This window comes from Mus caroli, unplaced genomic scaffold, assembly GCF_978045245.1.
Source record: "Mus caroli unplaced genomic scaffold, Mus_caroli_1 scaffold_4, whole genome shotgun sequence".
Lineage (NCBI taxonomy): Eukaryota > Metazoa > Chordata > Mammalia > Rodentia > Muridae > Mus > Mus caroli.
This window is the reverse complement of record NW_028227259.1, coordinates 40,839,960-40,864,269: the sequence shown is the minus strand read 5'-3', so window position 1 is coordinate 40,864,269 and position 24,310 is coordinate 40,839,960. Positions and strand designations below refer to the sequence as shown.

Sequence of the window (24,310 nt, the reverse complement as noted above, 5' to 3'; positions counted from 1 at the left end):
CCTTCTAGAAAGTAGGACTGGAGGCAGAGGGAGAACCAGAGAGATGCCCCCATGAGAAGGACTTGGCTGAAAGAGAGCATCTTTCAAGATGACAGGACGGGGCCATGGGTCAGGCTACACAGGCAGCAATGGGAGCTAGGAACCGTCAAGAAACTCACCTGAGTGCCCTGTCTGTGGCACTGAGCTCATCAGATTTATTATGTGACTGACATGAAGTGCATCCAACCTGGCTTTGACAATGGCTGGGCCACAGGAAATAGTTCTGTCATTTTCCCAGGGGGACCTACTAAAGAAATAGCTCTGAGTTTCCTGGTAGCTAGGAAGAAAGAATAACTTGGTTTCTCCATGGACTCTCATCAATGTCCCAGGAAAACAAGATATGGATCAAAGTCAGGTAGGGTCCTGAGAGCTGAGGCCTGTTGGTAAGAGTCCATTGGGAACCTGATGCCTTCACAGGTCACCCCGTGCCAAGAGCCACTGAAGAGAAGCCCTGGGTTCCAAAGAGGTGATAACGGGGAGCTTGGGAAGAGCTTCCTGGAGGAGGTGACATCTGAGTGGGTGGGGAGATGATTGATATGAGCCAGGTGAGGATAACTGTGGACTGTGCACAGTTAGGTTGATGCTACACGTATGAACATGTATGGCTGGATCAAGCACACGCAGACCAGGGAGGAGACCAATGCTCTTGCTCAATCCTCCTGTGGCTGTCATTCATCAGGAGCAATCTTCACATGTGTCCCAGCTCAGAGTGGCCCTCTGGGAGTTTACCAGTTCTGTCTCTGTGGTGCTCATTCTAATTCCTTCTTGAGGACAGCCACATATAGACTGCTGTCATGTGACTGTCCAGGTCACGCAGGGACGGAGGTAGAACTGCAGAAGAACCCAGCTCTCTCCCATCCCAGCAGGAGCATGTGACCATCATGATATTATGACCATCATGTCCACTTAGAGCCACACTTATGGAGATATGAATGAATTAGCGGCTATGCAAGGGCAGAGGGGATTCCATCACAGTCGAAGTGATATTCAGATCACCCGCAGTCCTGGAGGAGGAGGGCTTTCCCTCTATTTTGAGATGTCCCCAAAACTCTTGTACTGAGGACACGACAGTGCAGAAGGGGGTCATCTCATCTCTGACCACCTCCTGTTGATGTCATTGCTTGACCAGAGCTTGTACCACCCACACAGACTCACAGCAATGCTAGAGTGGAAATTCCTGCTCTCCTGGGGACTTGATCCCTCGTTCCTCAGTTTCCTAAATGTTAAAAGGCAGTAAGGCAGAGTTGGCAGTGATCTGGTGTGGCTCATGAGGCCCAGCTAACACCATATCTCTAGTGACCCCCTTGTAGCAGCTGGAGCCCTGTCTCAAGCTTCTCTTAATTGGTCAGTCTTTGTGGTTCAACCCCTACCACACAACAGCCCTCAGGAGCTGAAGCTAAATGGAACTGAACGGAGTTTCTCCTCTCAGCCTCTCTATTCTATGAGATTTTCTCATTGTTCTTTTGAAGTGTGTGGAAACCTGATCAGATAGCTCGTTCTCTTAAGGTCCTCTGGGGCACATACACCCCAAGAACCTGAAGGCAGTATATCTAGCAACACCCACCTTCCAAAGCTGTTGCAATGGGAAGAAGGTCTGTGAGGTGCACGGCACATAGTAGGTACAGAAATTGCCAGGCTCCTGATTCTCTGGGGTTCCAACCCTGCTTTGGTCATGGCAAGTCTGGAAGGGGCAATAGATCAGAATCTCTCACTGCTTCCAGCCCAGAAGCAAACTGGGCCATGTAGATTTCATTCCAGATGAGAAATGAACGCATCCTCTGTCTCAAATTCTTTAGAGTTAATGATTCAGTATGGGCAGGAATATGAGTGAGGTAAGGCTGTGGGAAGCTGCTTGCTTTCAAATTGAAGAAAGGGTGTGTCAGGTACCCTGGGAGAGGCCTGTGTTTTTCAAAGACTAGGGTGAATGGTCTGGTTCTCCATGGGTTAATGGCTTCCTGAGATGTCAACTACAGGTGACTGAGACCATTTCTTCCCTGGAGTCAACCCGTTAAAATTCAAGGTGTGTGTTCTGTCTCCTTCCCCTCAGAAACTGTCATCTCACCTGGTCCCAGCATCCACAGAGCCCACTCATAGACAGAGACCCTCTTGTTCATCTGTCTTCCTGTTGGAGTTGGGCCCACTGTACCTCTGAGGTAGTCACCAAGCCCCTGTGTACACTTCTGGGATAAAGAACTTGCAGTCCCCAAAGCCAGTCCATCCTTAGACATGTTGAGTCACACAGTTCCTATGCTGGGCCAAGGCCCTCACGGTCAGATCTCCTTCCTGTGACCGTGTTCTGACCTTACCAAGGACAGCAAGAACACCACCCATACCCAGCCTCTGCCAGAAGTGCGCCCCAAGCTTGATTCTATTTTCACCAGCTTCCAGTTCTGACAGGGCTGAGTAAAAAACAAAAGCCACCATGGTGGCTGCTGATTAGCTGTAAGCTGTGTGCATCCCCCAACATCTACCTGCCCAGCTTACTGTGCCTCAGGTCTCCCTTCTCTAGAGACAGGCTAAAGGATATGTTCTCCTTCACAGGCTTAAGGTGGGAAAGGCACAATTCCACATGGCCCTCTTCACGCTTCTGGATACAGTGTAGGTCATGCTAATCTTAGCTCACTGAGCTCGTGCTGATGACACTGATGGCAGGGGCCAGCATGAGCAAAAGCCAGGGGTATCTCCTGTGTCTGCCTGGAACTCAGGACGCCAAGGGAGAAGAAAGGAGAGGGGAATCAAAAGTTAAAGCAGTAGTCATTCTTGTTAGGGACTGAAGGTTTGCACACCCCTAATTTATATATTGAGGTCATAAGCCCCAGTGGGATGGCATTCAGAAGCAAGGCGAGGGTGGGGGGGGGGGAAGATCAGCTGGCCATACATCACCCCAGAGGACTAACTCAATGGTACCTTCAGTTCAGACTTGTAGCCTCCAGACTGTGAGTTTATCTAAGCTTCAGTCAGGGCTATTCCTTCCAGCAGCTCATGCCAACTAAGACCACTGCCAGCTCTGCCTTGCTGCCTTTTAACACTTAGGAACGTGAGGAACAGAGGAATCAGGTCCCACAGGAGAGTGGAAATTTCTACTCTTGCATCGCTCTGAGTCTGTATGGACGGGACAAGCTCCGGTCAAGAAATGACATTGATGTTACTCCCAGGGGCCATTACTGATGCTCAGAAGGAGACTTCAAGAACACCTGCTAGTCACAGGAACACTCCTGGCCTCTTCTGTCCCTGGTACCTTTTCCATTGCAGCTGCCACCCAGCTGTAAGACAGCTGTGAGCACAGATGCGGGCAGACATTTCCACACCTTCAACACACCCTATGTTCTCCACAGGCAGGAGCCCATCCAGCCCACATACAGTGCAGTGTGGATGCATGGGGAGTTAATTCCTTTCAGATGAGCATCCATTCTCCACAGCAGAGGGCATTCTGAGAGCTCCTCCTTCAGGGGCTGCTCAGAAGTCCAGTGACACCAACCCATCTGTGCCAGGCAGGTCTCCCATGACATGTATTGCGCTGTTGGCCTTCCAGACTTCACGCCTGCAGCCTCCTCAGACAGAGCTCCCAGGCTGTGATTTCAGACACCCAACCTCAGGCCAAGTCCCTTCCCTGTTCTCACCTGAAGAATAACAACACTAACCTAAGGACTTCGGGGAGGAGCGGGGGGGGGGGGGGTAGGGGGGATGGGGTGTCAGTCACAGGAGAACTAAATAAGGGCAAGAAGCCTACAGAATATGCTCTCTCTCTCTCTCTCTCTCCCCGTGTGTGTGTGTGTGTGTGTGTGTGTGTGTGTGAGAGAGAGAGAGAGAGAGAGAGAGAGAGAGAGAGAGAGAGAGAGAGAGAGGAGCCAAGGTGGTTTCAGTATTGTCCTTGGCAGTGAGATGAACCCACAGAGCCCTATAGACGGAGACAGTGAGGCTGCTGACCTCATTTACGGCATCTCATTTACTGCACAGCTCCATCCCTAGAACAAAGCATCTGGAGAGAGTGAAAACAAGGCCAGAAAATCTCCATCTGCCCACCAATGTCAGTCAGCCACGCTAGAGAAATAATAAAAGGATTCACTTTTTGTATAGACAAGCACAATTCTGCAAAGCCCACAGAAACTCATTTGGATTATTGTGAAGCAGGGATTAAAAAACAAAAACAAAACAAAACTCTTTGTAAGATGCTGGGTTTCTCTCTCTCTCTCTGCTGACATATGTGTGACTTCAGGGGTGAGTGTCCCACAGCACCATAGCATGCATGCAAAGGTCAGAGGACATCCTCAGGTGTTGGTTCTGGCCTTCCACCCCAATTGAGAACAGTTCTCTTTGGTTTTTGATTGTTTGTTCGGTTGTTTATTTTTTGTTGTTATTTTGTGTGTTTGTTTGGGGGGTTTGTTTGTTTGTTTGTTTGTTTGTTTGTTTGTTGCAGCTGTGTATGCCATGGTGGTCTGAGGATTCTGGCTCTACCTCCCATCTTTCCATAAAAGTTCTGGGCTTACAGACATGCATTACCATGTGTGGCTTTGCATGGGTTCTGGGATCCAAACTCAGTTTTAGATGTACAGATACAAGAATTATCCATGGTGATCTGAGTCCACAGTCTTGACTCCCAGACAGACACATCTCCAAAGATCTCTTATCATTGCATGATTTCATTTAAACCTTGCTACTTTCACACTCCTGCAGAAATGTCTCCCTTAGCTTGAGGACCTAAATTAGTTATTTGCTAATTTTACATTCTCTGCTAGGCAGTGCCAGTCAGTGCCCATGAGACTTACAGTGCCTTGTAAATGGAGCACAAGCAGTGTCCCCACTGGGTTACAACTTGTTTTGTGCTGCCATTTGTTAGTTTTCAGATCTATAATTTCTTTGAGGATTCTGTTTGTTTATTTGTTTGCTTGTTTCGTTTCTTCTTACTCAGTCCCTTGTAGCCTGAGCCTGGACTCGAGCTCACTATGTAGCTGCATGAGTTTCTTGTTCTGATGCTGTAATAAAATACCATGACCAAGGCAGCTCGTAGAAGAAAAAGCTTACTTGGGTTTACATTCCAGGAGGTTAAGAGTCTAGCATGGCCGCAGGTGTCAGGCACGGTGGTCAGGGCAGGAGCTCAGGGCTCACATCTTGAACCCCAAGTACAAAACAGAAAGCTCTCACTTGGGAGTAGACCAAGACTTTACGCTCTCAAAGCCCACCCCCAGTGACACACTTCCTCCTTGCTGGTGGAAGTGTGAGCCTCCTCAAACAGCACTGTCAACTGGGGTGGGGTGGGGTGGAGTATTCAAACACATGAGCCTACAGAGGACATCTCATTCCAGCCACCACAGAAGCCAGGATGACCCTGTCTCCCCTTCACCTGGGCCAGGATTACACGCATGCGCAACCACGCCTTGAAGCCTTGGCAGGTTCTCTATAAAAGATTTGTATATTTTTCAGATTAAGTCAATCAAAAGACAAAATTATCATCCTCCAATTTGCTAATCATTATCCAATTCACTGACCAGTAAACTGTACAAAGCAATGTATCATGGTGTACTGATCACAAAGGAAAACAGCGGCACTTAATCATTTAAATTATCGAATATTTATACCCATAAAGACATGGGAGACAGACAGGAGGTGAGGTTAAAAACCTGCTAGCTCAGAGACATAATTTTATTTTCTTAACTGTGTACAAAATATCCATCACAAGCCTGATTCTACAACTACCCTGCTAGCGCTTTAGAAATCTCTTTCTACCTGTGTCATGCTAGCAGGAAAGTCTACATTTCTCTTGAGCTCCTTCAAATCCAAGAGCGCTCCTTAGCTCTCCTAGACTACTGACTCACCTGTGTCCTGCCAGCCACTTCTCTGTGGTTCCTGCAAGCCCAAAGAGCAAATCCCTCTCTCTTACCTGGAACTCCTTCTATGAAGCTCTTCCAAGGCAAAAGAGAGTTTGCAAAGGTCCAGTTGCTTTAAAAAGAAGTCTCCAATTCCTCCCCTACACCCTTGGAAGGCTCCAAGCAACTGAGTAGGGGCAGATCTATTTTATCTTTTAGGTTTGGCAGCTCAAGGCTATCCAGCTCACTTTGCCTGGGGTTGTAATGCAAAGACCACAAGACCTCTCCCAAGCAACTTGCCTTAGAATAGGCAGGAGTGTTCTCCATTCTCTAGCATTCTTATCTGTGGAGGCCTTTAGAGGCACACCAAACTGCAAGTCTACAGGATACACCTAACTGCATCTGACAAACACAATGTCTTTCTAAGCTTGTATATTTTGCTAACAATTAGCTTTTCTGTGTACAATAATCAAATATACTGTAACAGAAAACAACAGTGTGCTGCTGGCTTCTCCACAGTGTGGGCTCTCCAACACCCTCCTACAGACCGTGAAGTTCCAGGCCCAGTCACAATAAAATTGTATAAACCTACATAGAACCTCAACGTCTCCTTCTATACCGCCTCTTCCCCTATGTAGGACATCACGACTGTGGATAATGAAGAGACCTTGAGCCTGCTTTAGAAGCCCCATGACATCTTGCCCTTAAATACCAGTAGCAGTTGAAAAGAAATGACTTGACTAAATTCCTATTTTTAGAAGTCCTTATTCCTGCACTGTGCAAGACACAGAGCTCAGAGCATCTCTCTGTACATGATCACAAAGGATCACTGGGAGCGCCCCACATGACGTTCTTTTGCCTTCTTTGCTATGGGAAAGAAGCCTCCAGACCACTCTGGGCTTTGTTCTGCAAGAGGTAAAGAGCATTCAAATAGATAAAATATAGCTGGCACCACAGCACAGGGTCCCAGGACAACTAACTAGATCAACTGACTGTCCACTTGTTCTGGGGACCAGAAGTCTCAAGTCAAAGTTCCAGCAGAGTCATACTCCCCCGCTAGCTGGTGATGGTGGCCTGAGAGTCTCAGCACTGTAGACTTCCGTAGTCTTGGTACCCTAGCATCCTCAGTTCTGCATCCTCAGTGTTCAGGCATCCTTAGTCCTTCCGCATCCTCAGTGCTCCCACATGCTTAGTCTTCCATACCCACAGTGTACCTTGGATGACAGCTGCATCCCCCAACCTCCTCCATGCTTACATTCTCACTGAGCTTCAGCATCCATTCTCTGTGCCTCCTAAAACAAGAGTCAGATGAGCCAGGCTACCCAAGCATGACCACCAGCCCTCACTAGGTGACTGTTTCCAGAGCTCACATTCACAGGTACCACACGATAACAGGTAAACAGTTTAAGCCACAACAGAAGGTTACACTAGACAAATAAAAGGATTATCACATCACGGGGTAGAATCCAGGGAAAGTGTCAGACATCTGACCATTCACTATTGTCCCCATTGAAGCTACAAAGTAGAGATCCCTATTTGGGGGGAAGTTCTAGATTTACTATCTGAGCCATACTAACAAACATCACCCTGGCATCTGGTCTCTGGTCCTGACTGACAATGATGGGGTGCAGGGGTGGCACTTAAAGATGCAACAACAGTGCAGGAGGGGATGCTGGGAAGAGAAAATTCAGGGAATGAGAGAGCCTGGTCCTGGAGCTGTCAGCAAGGACAAGGCTGTGCAGGGAAATTCTGATGAGCTCTGTGCTTTGAATTTGCCTGAGAGCTTCAAGGTGAAAGGGGGTAGGAGATAAAGTTTTCCATGTTTTGGAATGGAAATATGCAAACTCTAGACCTGGTTTTTACAACATGAATGTTGCATTTTGAACTTGGAAGAAAAATTCAAAATACAATGGTTTAGTGTGTGGTAAAAAAACCCGGTCACTTTTCTCCTGTACGATTAACCAGTGCTGGCAAACCCGTTAAATCACAGCTTCCAAAGTCAGGCTTGGGAGCAGCCTGCAGTGCTGCTGAACCCCTCCTGAGCTTGCTGCCTGCAGAAGCTGCGATGGCCTTAGCTGCTTTACTTTTCTGCTTAAAAAGAACAATTTCATATGCCCAAGGTGCAGGAGCCATGTTATTAAGGATGGGGCCTGCTGTGTGTGGAATGGACTGTCCACGGGAACTATCACCACCACTACCTTCCTCTGTAGGGGGAAGATGGAGGGCAATGAACACGGAAACCTCTGCTCTGAAAGCAAGCTGTGTGATCTGGCTGCTATGATCTCAGGGGTCTGCTTTTATAAGGGTTAAAATACGGTTCTGCCAATGGCTGGGAGTTTGCAAATGCTTGACTTGGAAATACATCCATCAAGAGGATGTGTGGGTCTCCGCTCTCCTGTTCCACTCAGGGCACCCACATTGTAGATGGTCACATGGAGGTTTTAATGAGGCTTGTTAGGTTCAATCCTCTTTTTACCCATAGAGGCAACTTTGGGATTAGCAAACTTGTGTGTGGGTGACCATTGGCCTCCCTCCAGAAATCCCCAGTGAGTATGGGCCAGGCAAACAGGAGGCGCTCAATGAACCTTCACTGGAATAGCAGTTCTGGTTAGGTGAGCTCTAAGCAAGGTTTGACAGGCTTGGTGCTATGCAGTTTGTCCCTAGCTGTGAGGGGCAGGACTGTATATAGAAGATAAATGGGGGCAACTGTCTGGCAAGATGGATTTGAAGGCTGGGCTTGCTTTGCTTTTCTGGGGAGAGGGTGGTGGTTGAGAGACCCAGGTTCTCTCTCAGCCCACTCGGTGACTTCAGAAAGGTTGGTGTGTGTCTCTGGGCCCCTACCTTTCTACTTTTAAACATAGTTTTTGTACAGATTCCAAAGGTCTCTGAAAAGCATATGCCCAGATAGTGGGCCCATCCATTCAGGGCCAACATCCTAGATGGCCAGCTTCCTAATTCCTGCCTGCCCTTCTTCACAGCCTTCCAAACATTTCTGGGGAAAGCAGATGTCTCCCAAGAGCTGGAGGAGGCCCTGGCCGAGAGCCGCGTGCAAAGGAACCTCCGCCTGGTGTCTGTGCTGGAGCTTCTGAGGGCACCCTTTGTCCGCTGGCAGGTCATCACGGTCATTGTCACCATGGCCAGCTACCAACTATGTGGACTCAATGCGGTGAGTGCACACACACACACACACACCAGCATCAGCACCAAAGAGAACCTGAGGGAGGCCAGAATGTGGGAGGCTAAGGGTGTGAGTGCTGGATGTCTAATTTCAAACCCAGCTCTGTAAGCCTCCACTGAGCTGTGCCTTTGAGCATCTGTGGAACGTGGCTTGTCCTCAGTCCCCAGCTCTGTAGAATGGGATAGAAGAATATGGAGCAGACTCACGCATACAGTGTCCTGTCAGCAGCAAGCAAGGTTGTCCTTGCAGTGCCACTAGTTGTCCTACTGTGTGTTCCTGGAAGTACACAAGAGGCATGGCTCTCAATAAACAGACACAGGAAGTCAAAGGGACAGAAGACCAATACGTTTTTTTTTTTTTTTTTTTTTTTTTTTTTTTTGGTTTTTCAAGACAGGGTTTCTCTGTATAGCTCTGGCTGTCCTGGAACTCACTTTGTAGACCAGGCTGGCCTCGAACTCAGAAATCCGCCTGCCTCTGCCTCCCGAGTGCTGGGATTAAAGGCGTGCGCCACCACGCCCGGCTGACCAATACGTTTTAAGTAGAAGCAGTCTTAGCTGTGCTGGCTTCAGCTTGTTGGAGTCTGAGCTGGGGCCTCCCTAGAGGCCTCTCTCCGATGTCCCAGAAGGTAAAATCCCCAAATGTGGGAAGTGAGGAAGCTGGGTGCGATTGCTTCTTTCTGGGAAATGGAGTGGGATGCCTCACCTCGGGATGTGGTCAGTTCTCCATCCCTGAAGGGATGCAGGCAGGCTTCTGGGCACACAGCACAGAGGGAGGGAAGGATTGCTGTGGGGGAGGACCTCCAGAGAACCCAGATGATTTATACCTGCTTGACAAGAGCCCAGCACCTCCTAGTGTCATTCAGGTGCTGTTCAGGTGGGAGAGGGAGCGACAGCAAAGCCACTGTGCAGAAATTGGGAAATAGCCACACATCCTGCCAGATTTCACCAACTCTAGATTCTATTTTTGGAAACACCTGTGTAAAAATGAGATCACTTGGTTCAGTAGTCATTTTTGCCTTTTTGCCTTGGTCCAGTTAAGTGAGAAGAACTAAGAGCAATTGGGGAAATCAACAGCTCAGCCTTAGGCCCAGAGTGACCACTGCCCATTCTGCAGGTCCCTCCCCTAGATAAACTCAAGGGCAGGTGTATCAGACTCTCAGTGATGCACTGTTTTCTAAGGCTCACACTTAGAGTCTTAAGGACATGTGGAATCCATGCTCAATGAGGCAGTTAGATGGAAAGCCATGCCATTCATTGCTGGGCAGACCTGTCTCCTCCTCCATTTGTATATTCTGTAACAGATGAATCGGGCTGGCGAACCTTCACACCCCACTGCACAGAGTTGTGCCAGAAAAACCTCTCTGGTGGTTTGTAGGGTGGTGATCATTTCTGCCTTCCAAGCTCATGTGCTTTCCCTGAGACAGGACAGAGATCTCCAGACTAACTCAGAGACCTGGCTTTCCACATCACTGTCCCCGTGAACCTATAGCTGGAAACCTGGGCTGTCTGCTTCCTGTGGCCTGACTGTGCACTCAGCTATGGCCCTGATCAGGTGCATACATTAGCAGTTTGTGGGGCCAGAAGCAGTCCTTCAGGCCCCACTGTTATGCAGAGACACTGAGACATTTTCCCAAAGGTTCGCAGCTGGACACTGTATAAAGGAGATTTGAGCACCAATTGTCTGAAACCCAGTTTCTAGGTACTTAAGCCCTAAGGAAAGAGAATCCTCAGTGTCCCAGTCAGATTATCCCACCTGTGTTGTTCAGGCACCACCTCACCCCTAGGCAGCCACAGAACACATCTCGATTTTATAGACAAAAAGACATGTGCTATTTAGTTGTAAATGCCAGCCAAGAGCCTGACACCCTGGCTTGGGTCCAGGCCCTCTCCTGCAGCCTTTTTCTCCACAGCCCAGAGGCCATAGCCAAGAACTAACCCAGATAAAAACAGTAGGTGGCTTTAAAACATGCTCTGTCCCTTCGTTTAGATGACTATGCTCCCTTGGGAAGCACTAGTCAATACTGCCAGGCTGGCACCTTCCCATTGGTCCCTTTGCTCTGTTCCCACAGAGTCCAACAGGGTGGGGGCATCATATGTACTTCTTAGACGAGAAAGACAATGTGGTTTATAGATGGCTCAAGGTCCAATGTGGAGCTTGCCCTGTCAAGTTACACTTGGTCCCATTTTATAGCGAAATTAAATAAGTTTCACCTTCTCTGCACCCTACCTGAATCAGCCAGCCCGGGCTGGTGAAAGCCTGCTTCAAAGAACAATGTAGATGCACTGGAATGACACCTGAGGTTGCCCTCTGACCTAGACATACACACTCAAACGTGTGCGCACACACACACACAAACACACACACACACACACACACACACACACACACACACTACACCTGCACAAGGTTAGGACTTCTCAAATCCAAACCATTCCTATCTGAGGCTGGAATCCCATCTTGAGACTGCAGTGTTTAATGTCATCCTTAGCCCCTGCCCAGCTGCAGCCCTGGGGGTCAAGTTGCCCTGGCTGAGAAACACCCTATGAAATAGGCCTTATGTATCGCTCGGGCCACTGATGCCAGAATCCCTGTTGCCTTCCGTGCTCTCTAGGTTATGGCAACACTGAGTTAACAGCCTTTAGTTACCTCTAAATCCTTTTCCATGATGGGCCATTTGTCCCCTTTCAGTCACCTATAAGACAGCCTCAAGTCAAGGGTCAGACTTTTCAGCGATAGTGGCTCCAAGTTCCTGCAAAGAAGAGATGGTCTGTTGGGGCACACTGATCCAGACACTCTGGAGACTGATGCAGAAGGGTTGGAACCTTGATGCCAGGTAGCCTGGCAGCTATTCTAATTTAACTTACACACCAACAAGGTTATCTGCAGCTAGCAGGAGACTGATAGCACACAGCCCAGCCTTGTGGCCTCTAAGACCAGCAATCTTAAAATTAAGATCAAGTGAAAATAAAGGGCCTTTAAGGGGTCAGCCCTAAGGCTGGAGAGATGGCTCAGTGGTTAAGAGCACCGACTGCTCTTCCGGAGGTCTTGAATTTAAGTCCCAGCAACCATATAGTGGCTCACAACCTTCCTTAATGAGATCTGACGCCCTCTTCTGGAATATCTGAAGACAGCTACGATGTACTTACGTAAATAAATAAATCTTAAAAAGAAAACGGGGGTGGGGGGGTCAGCCCACTCTTGTCCTCTCCCTCCTCTCAATACAAAGGGACTCTTTAAGGAACTGTGAGGTGGGAAGATGGCCCAGCTGGCAAAGTGCTCTCCGTGTGCAAGCTTGAGGACCTGAGTTCAATCCCCACAACCTACAATAAAAAGCCAGTATGGTGGCACATGCCTGTAATGCCAGCACTGGGAGATGGGCAGGTGGAACCCCCCGGGGGTCTCCCTACTTCAATCAGCCAGCCCGGGCTGGTGAGAGAGCCTGCTTCAAAGAATAAGGTGGATGCACCTGGAATGATACCTGGGGTTGACCTCTGACCTAGACACACACGCACCCCCCCACACACACACACACACAGAGAGAGAGAGAGAGAGAGAGAGAGAGAGAGAGAGAGAGAGTTGTGACAGTCTGGCTAACGCCTGAGTTGACTCAGGGCACTTGCCAAGGGCATTTGATGGGCCAGGGCTTCTACTTGGCAATTTGTCATGTGTGTGGCTGTTTTCAAACCCAGTCTATTTTAGCTGTTTAAGTCCCATGAGACCCTTACTGTGCATATCCTGGCTTGCCACCAAATCTCATGCTTCAAGGCAAAGCTCTTGATAGAACAAGGATGGGCAGGGAAAAACACCGTGCTTTTAACTGGGACCTGAGCAGGACACACAGAGAAAATGCCAGTAGGTTCTGACCAGCAGGGCAAAAGCCTAAGAGAGCAACCAAAAGATATCTAATAAATGAGCAGGCCTTTTCCTCCTAGACCTCAAAACAGAGCCACAGATCACGTGTGTGTGGGAAGTACCCACAGCCAGGTAAAGTATACTATAAATGAATTACATCTCGCCAGTGTACGCATTTCTTGTTACCACTGGACCTTAAAAAAAAAAAATCACATCACTGACATCCAGAAGTTTCAAACCTCTTTTGGATGGATTTGGAGGTCAGAGGTCCTCAAATCAAATCAGGCCACACCCAATCCTGGACACACCAGGAGAAAATCCATTCCCAGCCGTCTTAGGAGCTGCCTCCTTCCCTTGGCTCGTGGCCTCCTTTCTCATCTTCAGAGTCAGCTGCAATGAAGTATGTTTGATTTTTCTCTCCCTCCATCCTCTCCCACCCTTACAACTTCCTCCAACTCTGCCTCCCCATTTCTCCTTCATCTACCGTTCACTCAGGCAATCCAGGAAAAACTGCTGCCTCCAGGGCCTGACCATGTTTAGATTCAGACTTGCTGTGTAATCTAAGATTCTCAGATGCTGGGATTAACACAGAGATGTTTTGGAAGGACCATGGGTCCTGCCATGTCCAGCAAGCATGTCCAGGTCAGCATTACCTTGCTCTGGGTGTTACAGTTTGAATGCGGACTGTCCCTATGTGTTAGGGCACATGGCTCCTAGGTGGTGGTGCTGTGTGTGGAGACTGTGGGCAGCTTACAAGACAGAGGTGAGCTAGAGAAAGTGTGTTCCTCCAGGTCTCGGGGGTCACAACCCAGCTTCCCATTTGCTGTCTACTTCTTGATCTGTAAGATTGTAGGGAGTCTCAGCTCCACGAATCCCACCATGACAGATCACACCGTCTCAAACCACAACCCAACAGCAAACGACAAAAACCGTCCATGTAAGTTACTTCTTAGTGTTTGATCACTACCAGGACAGTTACTCATAAGCTGGACAAAGATGAAGCAGGCCAGAATCTCTTAGCCCACGGCCAGTGTGTTTACAGACAAGAGCAGATAGAGGAGTTAGGAGCCATAGGTTGCAGTGGAGGGGTCTGTATCATGTATCAAGAAGAATGGATTCCCTGGCGGCATCTCCCTACTCTGGTGCCATTGCATAGGGAGTGGCCCCTGCTTTCTCCTCAGTCCTCTCACAGATAGAATGATTATACAGCATGCTGCCTCATCCAAACACTGTGCCAGGAGCCGAGAGTGAGGCATTAGGGGAGATTCAGAAAGACACCAGCCCTGCCCCTGTGGGGCTCCTCAAGGATACACCTTTAAGGAGGAGGGCATCACAGATGCCTTCCACAATGGCTGACAACAGAGGCTCTTTTTTCTAAAGAGTCTGAATGCCTTCATGGAGAGAACCATCTACAAGGATGCTTATTGTTTGTTATATGAAGGCTTTTCCTGGTTACTTCAGCATGCTAGAACCACAGCAGTAGGGAACCTGAGACAGCCTGCAAAAGGGGAAGCGAGTGAAGGGAATTGTTCATGCTGACTTGTCTAGATGGGGGGCAGCTCTGGCTGTGATTCCCCGACACTGAGTGTCCCAGGCACTTTCTTCTTTTTCACAAGGGCCTGAAACTGTCCAATCATATCACCTTCAGTTCATACAGAGGTCAAGGTGAAGGCAGTCATCTCCTGCTTCTCGAAATGAAGGTGGGGGCAGGGTGGTACACGGGTCAGGCAGAAGGGGACAGGCAAGCTCTGCAGACCTCACAGGCTCCAGGCTGGGGCTGGGGGTTAAGGGACAGCTGCCTACTGCTGTCTAGATGCATTTAGCAAGACGGCTCAGTTCTCTTCAAGGCCAGACTACAGTAAACACAGAATGTCTGACTTTTAACCTGCCGAGGATGTCTGCAGCTGCTCCACTTCAGGGAGAATGGAAACTAGAGACATAAGGGGTCATGGAGGCCAGAGAAGCTGAGATGGCATGGGGCTGGAGAGTAGCTTCTACAGGAAAATATACATCAAGTGTTGGTGGGAGCTGGAAGCCCTGCCTCCCTCTGAGTGGAAGGCACAGAGTCCTGTGGCATTAAAGCCAGGGTGACAAAGAATGTCACTTAACTGAGTCTACAATATAATTGTGACTGGGTCTGGAAGGCCATGACCATCCTATGGTATGAAAAGTCTAGGGATACTGAAGGTTCAGATTGACAGATAGCCTCAGAGCTGCAGGGACGGGCGGCTAGTGGGGTACTGCCTCTGTGCCCTGCAAATATATCAGCTAATATTCATTCTGACAGTGCCTAAAGTCCTACCTTCCCTACCCACTCAGTGGGGATACAGATAACACAGGACAGTGGGTCTTTACTTCGTGTGAAATTAAAACCCATCTCTGCCAACTGATCCAAGAATTAGGACAGTAGCTCATGTGCACTGTGGCTCTGGGTGTTTGGGAGACGCTGTGAAAAGTAACCTGTCACTGCAAACCTAACCAGCTTTTGGATATAAGTTAGTCCTGATTCTCTATGCCCTGGGCATGAACAGCTTCCCAAACAAGTGTTTGTAACAAGACATTAGAAACAAGGGCTTCCTCACACAAGTAGGGTAGTATATCCAGTGCTGTGCCTGGCATCAGAGCTGTGGATGTCAGTGACTCTGCCAAGAGCTACACAGTCCCAATGTTTCTGTATATGAGGGGGTGTGGCCAAGAAACTGCCTGCATGACTGATCTATGATACAGTTAAGGGTTTTGTTGTAGCTATGAGAGAGAGAACATCCAGGGGCATCGGGGAAGTCTGGAACAGAGAAAGTAGCCTGAGCATGGCCAGTAGATTGGACACAACCAGGGCTAGGGAATTGGAAGAGAATGCTGGAGATAGTGGGATAGCAAGAGAAAGAGAATAGAGCATATATATATATATATATATATATATATATATATATATATATGTATGTGTGTGTGTGTGTGTGTGTGTGTGTGTAGGTGTGTGTGTGGAGAGAGGGGCGGTAGAAATAGTCAGTGGAAGCAAGAGAGAGTACTGAGATTAAGAGAGGAGAGAGAGTGTAGGAGAGTAAGAAGGTGAGTAGTGAGATAGCCTGCTCACAAGGAGAACTAGTAGCTGTAGGGAGGGAATCCTTTGAGCTGGAGGGAGTTCAGGGTAGGGGAGGTATCTTGAACTTTCAAATATGTAACAGGTACTTGTGATCCTGAAGGAGCCTGGAGGCCAGCGTGGGCTTTCATATGCTGATAGGTCCCCAGGTAGCCATGTGTCCTTCATGCCAGAGGCAGTGGAAGTGATCCCTTTTGGCAGATGGGAATCGGTTTCACAAGCTCCTGGGGAACTAGCTTTCATCCGTCAGAATCCCTCCTATCATCTAGGTTGAGCTCATTTCCGGATATTTGAGTTGTCTTTGGGGTTTGGGGAACTAGTTTTCTTGGGACCTGACTATACATGCACAGTTACACAGACATCAAAAACATCCTCTCTGCTGTGTGTATTGTTGTAGATTTATCATGGCAGTTTCTACTGGGTCATAATAAAATGTTTTGTGGAGCAGAAACAGTTTCTGATTCTCACAGAGCATTCTTGCATTACTTAATGACCCAAGAGGGCTACCGAGGCGCCAACCGTCACACTCAGCATCCTGGCCACAGAAAGGAATGTGAGAAAAAATAAAATAAGTAAACATGAGAGCATATCTCTTTGGTAAAGTTTCTCTAAAGGAAGAGGAGGAAGAGGTAGAGGCAGGAGGGTGTGGTTCGTGAGATGGCTGATCCAGTAAAGCTTCTTGCTACCATGGACCTGCATTCAACCCCTGTGCCCCACGTGGTGGAAAGAGCGAACTGCCGCCTACGACTTCTTTTATGACCTCCCTTCCCCCAACACACACACTGGCATCACCCCTGCAATAAATAAATAAACAAGTAAATGGATACTTGTTAAGACTAAAGTAAAATATGAAGCTTTGTGCTGGTCCCACCAATATGTCTGTGGCTACCTGTTCCTAACTGCAAGGCAATCTTCAAGGAAGCAGGGTCAGGGTGGGCAGGCATCACTCCCAAGAATGCCGGAGTCTGTTAGTGAAGAAGCGTGGGTCGAGGGGCGTCATATGGCTACATGGTACAGCTCACCTGTGACTCTGGATTTGGTGGCAAGGTGCAGAGAGAGCCTCACACCTTAGTCTATTGTGGGAAGGAGCCGAGGTCTCTGGATGACCTCTCTGGATCTTTTCTGCATTACAGATCTGGTTCTACACAAACAGCATCTTTGGGAAAGCTGGGATCCCTCAGGACAAGATCCCATACATCACCCTGAGCACGGGAGGAATTGAGACACTGGCTGCTATCTTCTCTGTAAGTCACCAAAGGCTCCTGAGAATGCCATAGAGGCTGGATGGCACACAGGTATCCAAGGGAGCTACTAGGGTTTGCTTCCTGAGGGGGTGGCCTTGTCAGGGGACCCGGTCTGGATTTGGGAGAGGCTTGTGCTCTACAGACCCTAAGCCCACTTAGGCTCTTCCCTTCTGTATCTTAATTCCTTGGGTCTAAACTCTTCCTAGCTCTGGCTGTGTGATGCTGGACAGTGTGGTCAACCTTTCTGAGCCTTATCTTCTCTCTTGACGAAGCTCTCACATCTGTCTTCTTGAGGGAATGTGGGCTGTGCTTCACTCTGTAGATACACAGTAGCCCTGGGATTTGTCAGCAGTGAAAGAGGTTATGAGCTGACATGTCTGATGTGGCAGAGTATGGGTGCTGACCTAGAAAGAGATGCTTGGTGTCCAGTCTCTCTCGCCAGTCTCCACCAACAAGAGTGATGTCCGCACAAACAGGCAGATTCCCTACCCTCTTGCTGACTTGTCCGAAGAGTCAGTGTTTCTCCTCGCCTTCCTGGATCAGTCTAACAACCTACTTCTTAAAAAACGAATACCATTAGAAATGCAGACGAGTGACGTTCGGGCTCTTTCCTGACCTGCTTTTTGTTAGGGGGAAAATATTTCAATGCTTTGTTATTTGCGAGTGTCACCAAATTCTGTCTCCAGATCTAGACTGCACCAATTCCGTTATTAATTCCAACTTTGAGCAATAGAACTTAGTCAGCCTGGGTGGGGATAGTGGAGGAAGCAGAAGAGGGCTTAGAGTTTGGCTTTTTGTTTTGTGTTTCTATAAGAAATCAATACCAACTTTATTGCAAGTAAATTTGTAAAAACCCAGAGAACTTAAAAGAATAAAGAGATTGCCCCTAGTTAAGCTGTGAGGGGTGGCCTGGGAAATGCCCACCCATCTCCACTCTGTGTACAGCTTTGTTCTGTGCCTGGGAGGCAGCAGCCCTGTCAACATCCCAGCCTGGGTCCTTCTATTTTTTTTTTTTTAACAGAGGCTGTGCAGAATGCTTTCCCTTCTACTATTCATCCGGCCACTTTAATGGGGCACATCAGGTAGCCAGAAAAGCATCTGTCTGAAAAGTTGCTCTGGTAATGAAGGTTGTATCAGCCTCACAAGGCCTGGGTTCCACTTCCTTTCTTATTCATCATCCACGGGGTGAGGTTGTTGGCATTTCTTCTCAGAACATGGATGGAGCAGGTTCCCAGCCCAGCTTTGCTCCTTGTGAGACAGGTGACTCTAGCAAGTTGTTCCATGTCTCTGTGGTTCCCTTGTCCCTTTTATATAAGGACACATCCCTGCCTCACAGACCCAGACTAGGGAGTAAACAAATGACACTAAGTGACTGGAAGGGCTGGAGGATGGGGCTTGCTCAGCAGATGCTCACTGCTCTATGGGGACAAGGAAGTCACACCCTGTCACCTGAAGTGAGGAACTTGTCCTTGTGTCCTTGCAAGAGAATTTCCAGGATCTCTCTCTCTCTCAATCTCTCTCTCTCTCTCTCTCTCTCTCTCTCTCTCTCTCTCTCTCTCTCTCTCTCTCTCTCTCTCTCCCTCTCCCTCTCCCTCTCCCTCTCCCTCTCCCTCTCCCTCTCCCTCTCCCTCCCTCTCCCTCTCTCTCTCTCTCTCTCTCTCTCTCTCTCTCTCTCTCTCTCTCTCTCCCCTCCCTCCCTCCCTCCCTCTGTGTGTGTGAGAGTGTGTATGTGTGTGTACGTGTCTCACACATGAGCTTCAGAACTGGATAGCTCTATAATCGCATCCCAATGTCCACTCACCAGCAGGGTGGGCTTAGGGGAATTACCATACATCTCTAAATGGATTTGTGTATTTATAAAATGAGCTTTTAACCCCCTCGCCATCTGTGGCAGGAAAACATTAATGGGTCCCAAAGTTCTCCAGGTCTGAAGTCACAGGCCATGAGATTGGGTCAGAGGGAACTTCATAGGTGGGAATGAGGGCTTGGAGATGCACCTGGGCTTCTCTGGGCAAGCAGTGAACCTTTGAAGTGACAAAAGGAAGAGGTGAAAGGTCAATGAACAGCAGGCATAGGGAACATGTGAGGCAGAAGGGGCGCCATTGCTGCCTGGCCTGGAAGATGATGGAGGAGTCAGATTAGAGAACCTGGAAGGCCCCAGGGGAAACGGGAAAGCCAGAACAGAGAACCTGAAGTTCCTCTGGGAAATAGGAAAGCCAGTCTTTCCTCCCGCAGAGTCTCCACCCCTAAAACTGTGAGATTTCCCCTGTGAGATCTGTTCTAGACTGCTGGCTGCCCAGAGCATAAACTATTACCTTTGCGTTGGTTTAAGCTTCTTGTTAAAGTAACAATGAGATCCTTTAACTCTGCAAGAAAGAGTTGTCATGGAAACAAAAATCAAAGCCAATGGCGGCTCCTCTCCTCCCCCAAACTCAACCTTCAGCAAGTCCTTTGCCTTTCCCAAAGTTTGTGTGACCTGCTTTTCAGGGCTACACAGACAACTTCATGCAACCCTTCAGGGTAATTGTCTATCAATAAAAGGACGCCCTGGTTTCTGTCCCCACTCCCTTTACTGAGATTTTTGACGGTCTATTAAAATGGCTTCGAGGCCTAATAAAACCTGAGATAGAAAGACACTTTCGTTCTTTTGATCTGCTGTTAATTTGGGCAGCGGCCATCACTCAGCAGCTCGCTGGCTGTAAATAACTGCCATCTTGCAGAACAGTGGGCTCTCCAGACTGTGTTTTGCAGCTTCAACTGTGCTGTTCAGATGCCTGAACTTCCAGCGAGGAAGTGTCATTCACCCGTGAGGATGAGGGTCTACCATGGTCGGGCAGGGGCCATGGAGAGCCTGCCCTGCCTCTGGTGGGAAGCACAGACTGTGTTATTATTACAAGTCAGAGGCAGAGTCCACAGCACCATGGTCTTGTCTGTGGCAGCACAGCTTGGGACTGTGCTACAGTGAACTAAATGCAAATCTTTAAGAGTTTCCAAACTTCCCAGGAGTCTCTGTGGCCATGAGGGTGACAGGGCACAACAGGGACTTATTTGGGCTCAGTGGTCTCCCGGCCCTGCTGTTGGTCATGATCTGGGGCCAGCTTTGGTGCCAAACGCCTAGCTTTTCAGACCCTCGATTTCTTCTTAGGGAGTACTGGTAGTAACAGATCATACCAACAGGAATTGCTGGAGACTACACTAAGCTCAATGGAGACTCAGTACATGCCACTTAGGATATGAAACTCACATGCTAACCTCCACCAGTCCCCTAGCCCCCCAGGGTGACCTCATTTGGAGACAGGTCATTGCAAGTTTTGTTAGTTAAGCTAGGATCAGGTTATTCTAAAGTGAGTTGAGGCCCAAATGGTGAGTCTTTATAAGTAGGGAAATTTTGGAAACAGACACCTACAGGGAGACCACCCATGAATATTGGAGTCTCTCTGCTAAAGGACAAGGACACCAGAATGGAGGAGAAGGCCAGGGCAGATCTCAGAAGGCAGAGGAGGGTTGGGGGCAGATGCCGAGAAGGCTGGGGTGTGCTGGAGCAGACCCTGAGAAAGCAGGGGCAGGGCTGAGACATCACAGGGAGCCAGGCTCTTGATCTTGGAGTTAAAGCTTGGGCCAGATGAGGAGCATCCCTGCAGCCTGAGCCCTTCTGTCTGCAACACACAGTTACTGCAGCTGGGGAAATGAATGTAATCACTGATGGTTGTTTGAGACATAGAACAAAGCATAAAGGGACTCAGCAGAGGAGACACCCCAGCAGGTTAAAACAGAACCAGCCATCTGCTTTGGCCCCACCAAAGCAGATGTGAGCATTTGCAGGCAGCCTCCCCTGAGCTGGACCATTCTGAGAATTAGAACCCGTGTAGGAACTTGACACAGTGCTCAGCATTTGCAGACCTGACTGTTCAATGACTGCCATGCCCTCTGAGAGTTCATACCTGCGAGAAAGCAAGATTTGGGTCTTAGAAGATACCCTGTTCTCTGCCCATCCCAGGCTGGGTCTTTTCTGATTCTGATTCCCATGCTCTGACTCTTGCCTGGCTGACTGGATGCTTGAAGGTTGCCCCCAGTGAGTGCCTCAGAAGCCTCAGGGAAGTACCATGGGGATAATATCCCAGTTGGGTTCACCTGTTTCTGCTTTTGCATTTTGGTTGGATTATCTTAAGCCTGTTTCAAAAGATGCTGAAAAAAAAATGAAAAGGTTAGCTGCAGGCTGGGAGGCTGTATAAACATCTGACAGGGAGCTTAGGTCCTACATATGTAAAGAACCCTGAGAAATCAAGAAGACCAACTGCTCTCTGAAAGTATTCGAATAGCTCTTTACCAAAGAAGATTCTCAAAGGTCATAAAGCACAGGAAAAAGGTCTCAGTGCCAGTAGCCATTAGGGAAGTTAAAATGCACAAGATCCTGTCATTCACCAAAAGAGCAGACAAAATTTAATTTCTGATTAATTCCAAATGTTGCCAAGGAAATAGAGTAACAGGAACAAACTCTCACACTGCTAGTTGACTTTAGAGTCATATACTCATTTAGAGAACATTTTTGACAGTTACCTATGCACTCACCGTTCCATGCATGAGTATTTACCCAAGAGAAACAAAATCCATGTCTACATAGAGACCCATATGTTGATGTATCAGAGACCAAACCTAGAAGCAACCCAGTGTCCATCAACAGGTGTATGGAGAAACCAGTTGTGGTATATCCACTGAGTGGAATATTTCTCAACCATGAAAAAGAACGATTCATGTGTATCACACACACACACACACACACACACACACACACACACATAGGTATCAAAAACGCTATCAAGATTCTAAAATTCTAAAACTGTTCACTCTAAACCTAGTGTTAGAAAGTGGATCAGGGGCTACTTGGGACTGAGGGAAGGGACATAGGGAGTCTTTTGATGGATGTGGGAATTTTCTATATCTCGATTGTGGTTATAGTAATAGGGAACAAAATTATAACTCAATAAAGTGAACTTTTAAAATTCTACCCGGAACATTTTGCCACTGCTGTGTGCCCAAAGGTCCCAACACACTGAGGGCCGGGGTTGGGTGGGTGGTGGCAGCTTTGAGGGGACCTTACAGCACAGAGTCCCCAGAAGGCTTCTTAAAGCACCAGAAGCTTGACAGTCGGTTCCCAGTTGACACAAGTAACCTTCCAGAGCAGCTGTTCATCTTGAGTTAGTGACTTCCCTGACGGCTTGAGTTCAGGGTAGGAATTCTAATCCCTTCAGACAGGCTGCACTTCAGCAGGGCCTGGAGGGGGAGCACACTGATGCCCTGATGCAGTAGGACCAGAGGGCCATTACCTCACTCCCATCTTTGTGAAAGCTGTAGCCTCAGGGGGCTTCCTAGACCTACCTTCCTGATGCTGAGGCCCTTTAATACAGTTCCTCATGTTCTGGTGACCCCCAACCATTGAATTAGTCCATTACTACTTCATAACTGTAGTCTTGCTACTGTTATGAGTCATAATGTAAATATCTCCTATGCGGCCCCTGTGTGTGTGTGTGTAAGGGGTGGGAGGTCACAGCCCTCACAGGACCAGGACTTCTGAGCTCTGTCACTTCCCATGCAAGGAACACATGTGAGCTTCAGGCTGACTCGACTTCCTGCTTCCTCAGTGACCTGGGGGAAACCATATCTCCTCCCCAACGAAGCCCCTGAATATTGATGTCATAGTGTAAAAGACTGGTTCTTAGCTAGCTTGTACTTGGGGGACATTTTCAAATGTTGACACTGTGTTTGGCTCACTTGAAGGAGCTTCTTCTCTCCAGAGCCCTGTCCCCTAGGCTAACGAAACCTTTTGTTATGTTTGAAAACATGGATATCAATCAACGATGCATGTCCATCTCTGTGGAATGTAACACATTGTCACGCCCGAGTGTAATACTCGTAATCTTGGACTCACAGCACGAGGCAGGCTCAGCCCACTGTAACCACAGAGACTCCCTGTGTAGCAATGTGACACATTAATCTCTAGCTGTGACATGCTAACCTCAGCACAGCTGTTACATGTGTCAGAATCAGAGTTGCAATGTAACATGCTAATCTCACTGTGACCTGGTCCCCTATGCCATATGGAAGCTTGTTCCTGGCAGTCTCTGTGCTGATTTCAGCACCTCGTCCATCAGGGACTCTAGCTTAGCATCTCTGTGATACCGATGAAACAAAGCCACCCCCCATCCTCCAGCTCCTCCCTCCCTCCCTCCCTTCCTCCCTCCCTCATCTCTCCCTCCCTGTCTCTTCCTCCCTCTGCCTCTCCCTCCCCCCCCTCTCTCCTTCTCCTTTGTATTTTCTCTCCACCCTCTTTTCCCACAAAGTTCTACTCTCCTTCGCTTTTTCTGTGACTCTCCCTGGCCCCTGTACTCCACCATGCCTCCCATAGAGTTAGCTCATTGCCCCCTCCTCTCTGTCTTCACTGCCCTTCCTGCACACTGCATATCTGCCTTGCTCACTCCATCAGCAAAGAACCCATGGCAGCCAGGGGTGGTCCTGGATTCTGGGGGAAACAGTGAAGTGAGGGCCTCCAGGGAGGGCAGGGAGAAAAGAGGATCAGCCGAGGACTTAATGCTCTATGTGTTCAATGGTTGAACATGAAGATGGGACACTGGGCTGCTACAAACTGAGGGCTTTGCCAGTTTCTACTTTTGGGAAAGTTAATATCTTCGAAGCTAGAAAAGATTCTGCGGGACTCCCTGCTTCAACCCTTTATCGGTCATGTGCCTTGAACAACTTCCCAATGACTCTTGGTTTTTATTTTTGTTTGTTTTGTTTGTTTGTTTCACTTGTATAATGGGGCAAAGAAGGCCCATTTCATGGGGTGTATTTGTGCGAATTAACTGATTAGTATTTAGAATGTGCTCAGTGCCTGCCTCCAACAGAATGGGTGCTCAGAAATGACCCCACTCCTGTCACCTAGGCTAAATCTGTGGCCATACAAAAAGAAGTTGATTCATGGAAGGGCTGGCCTTCATATCCAAAGCCATGGAGACTAATTAAAGATAGGAGTGAGAGCAGCCACCCAGGCCATTCTTTGACTGACAGTTGCTCCTGAGTTAAGTTTAGGCTCAGCATGCTT

At 48.4% G+C, this 24,310-nt stretch overlaps 1 protein-coding gene across 7 annotated transcripts in view; it reads left to right on the top strand.

Annotated features, from left to right (window-relative positions):
• Nucleotides 1-24,310, top strand: part of Slc2a9 (solute carrier family 2 member 9) — a 128,424-nt gene that overhangs the window by 68,365 nt on the left and 35,749 nt on the right. For all 7 annotated transcript variants that reach the window (XM_021162163.2, XM_029478108.1, XM_021162164.1 and 4 more), the window contains 2 exons: nucleotides 8,822-9,009; nucleotides 17,104-17,214. In XM_021162163.2, the coding sequence (XP_021017822.1) occupies nucleotides 8,822-9,009; nucleotides 17,104-17,214 (299 nt within the window). The remainder of the gene's footprint in view (nucleotides 1-8,821; nucleotides 9,010-17,103; nucleotides 17,215-24,310) is intronic.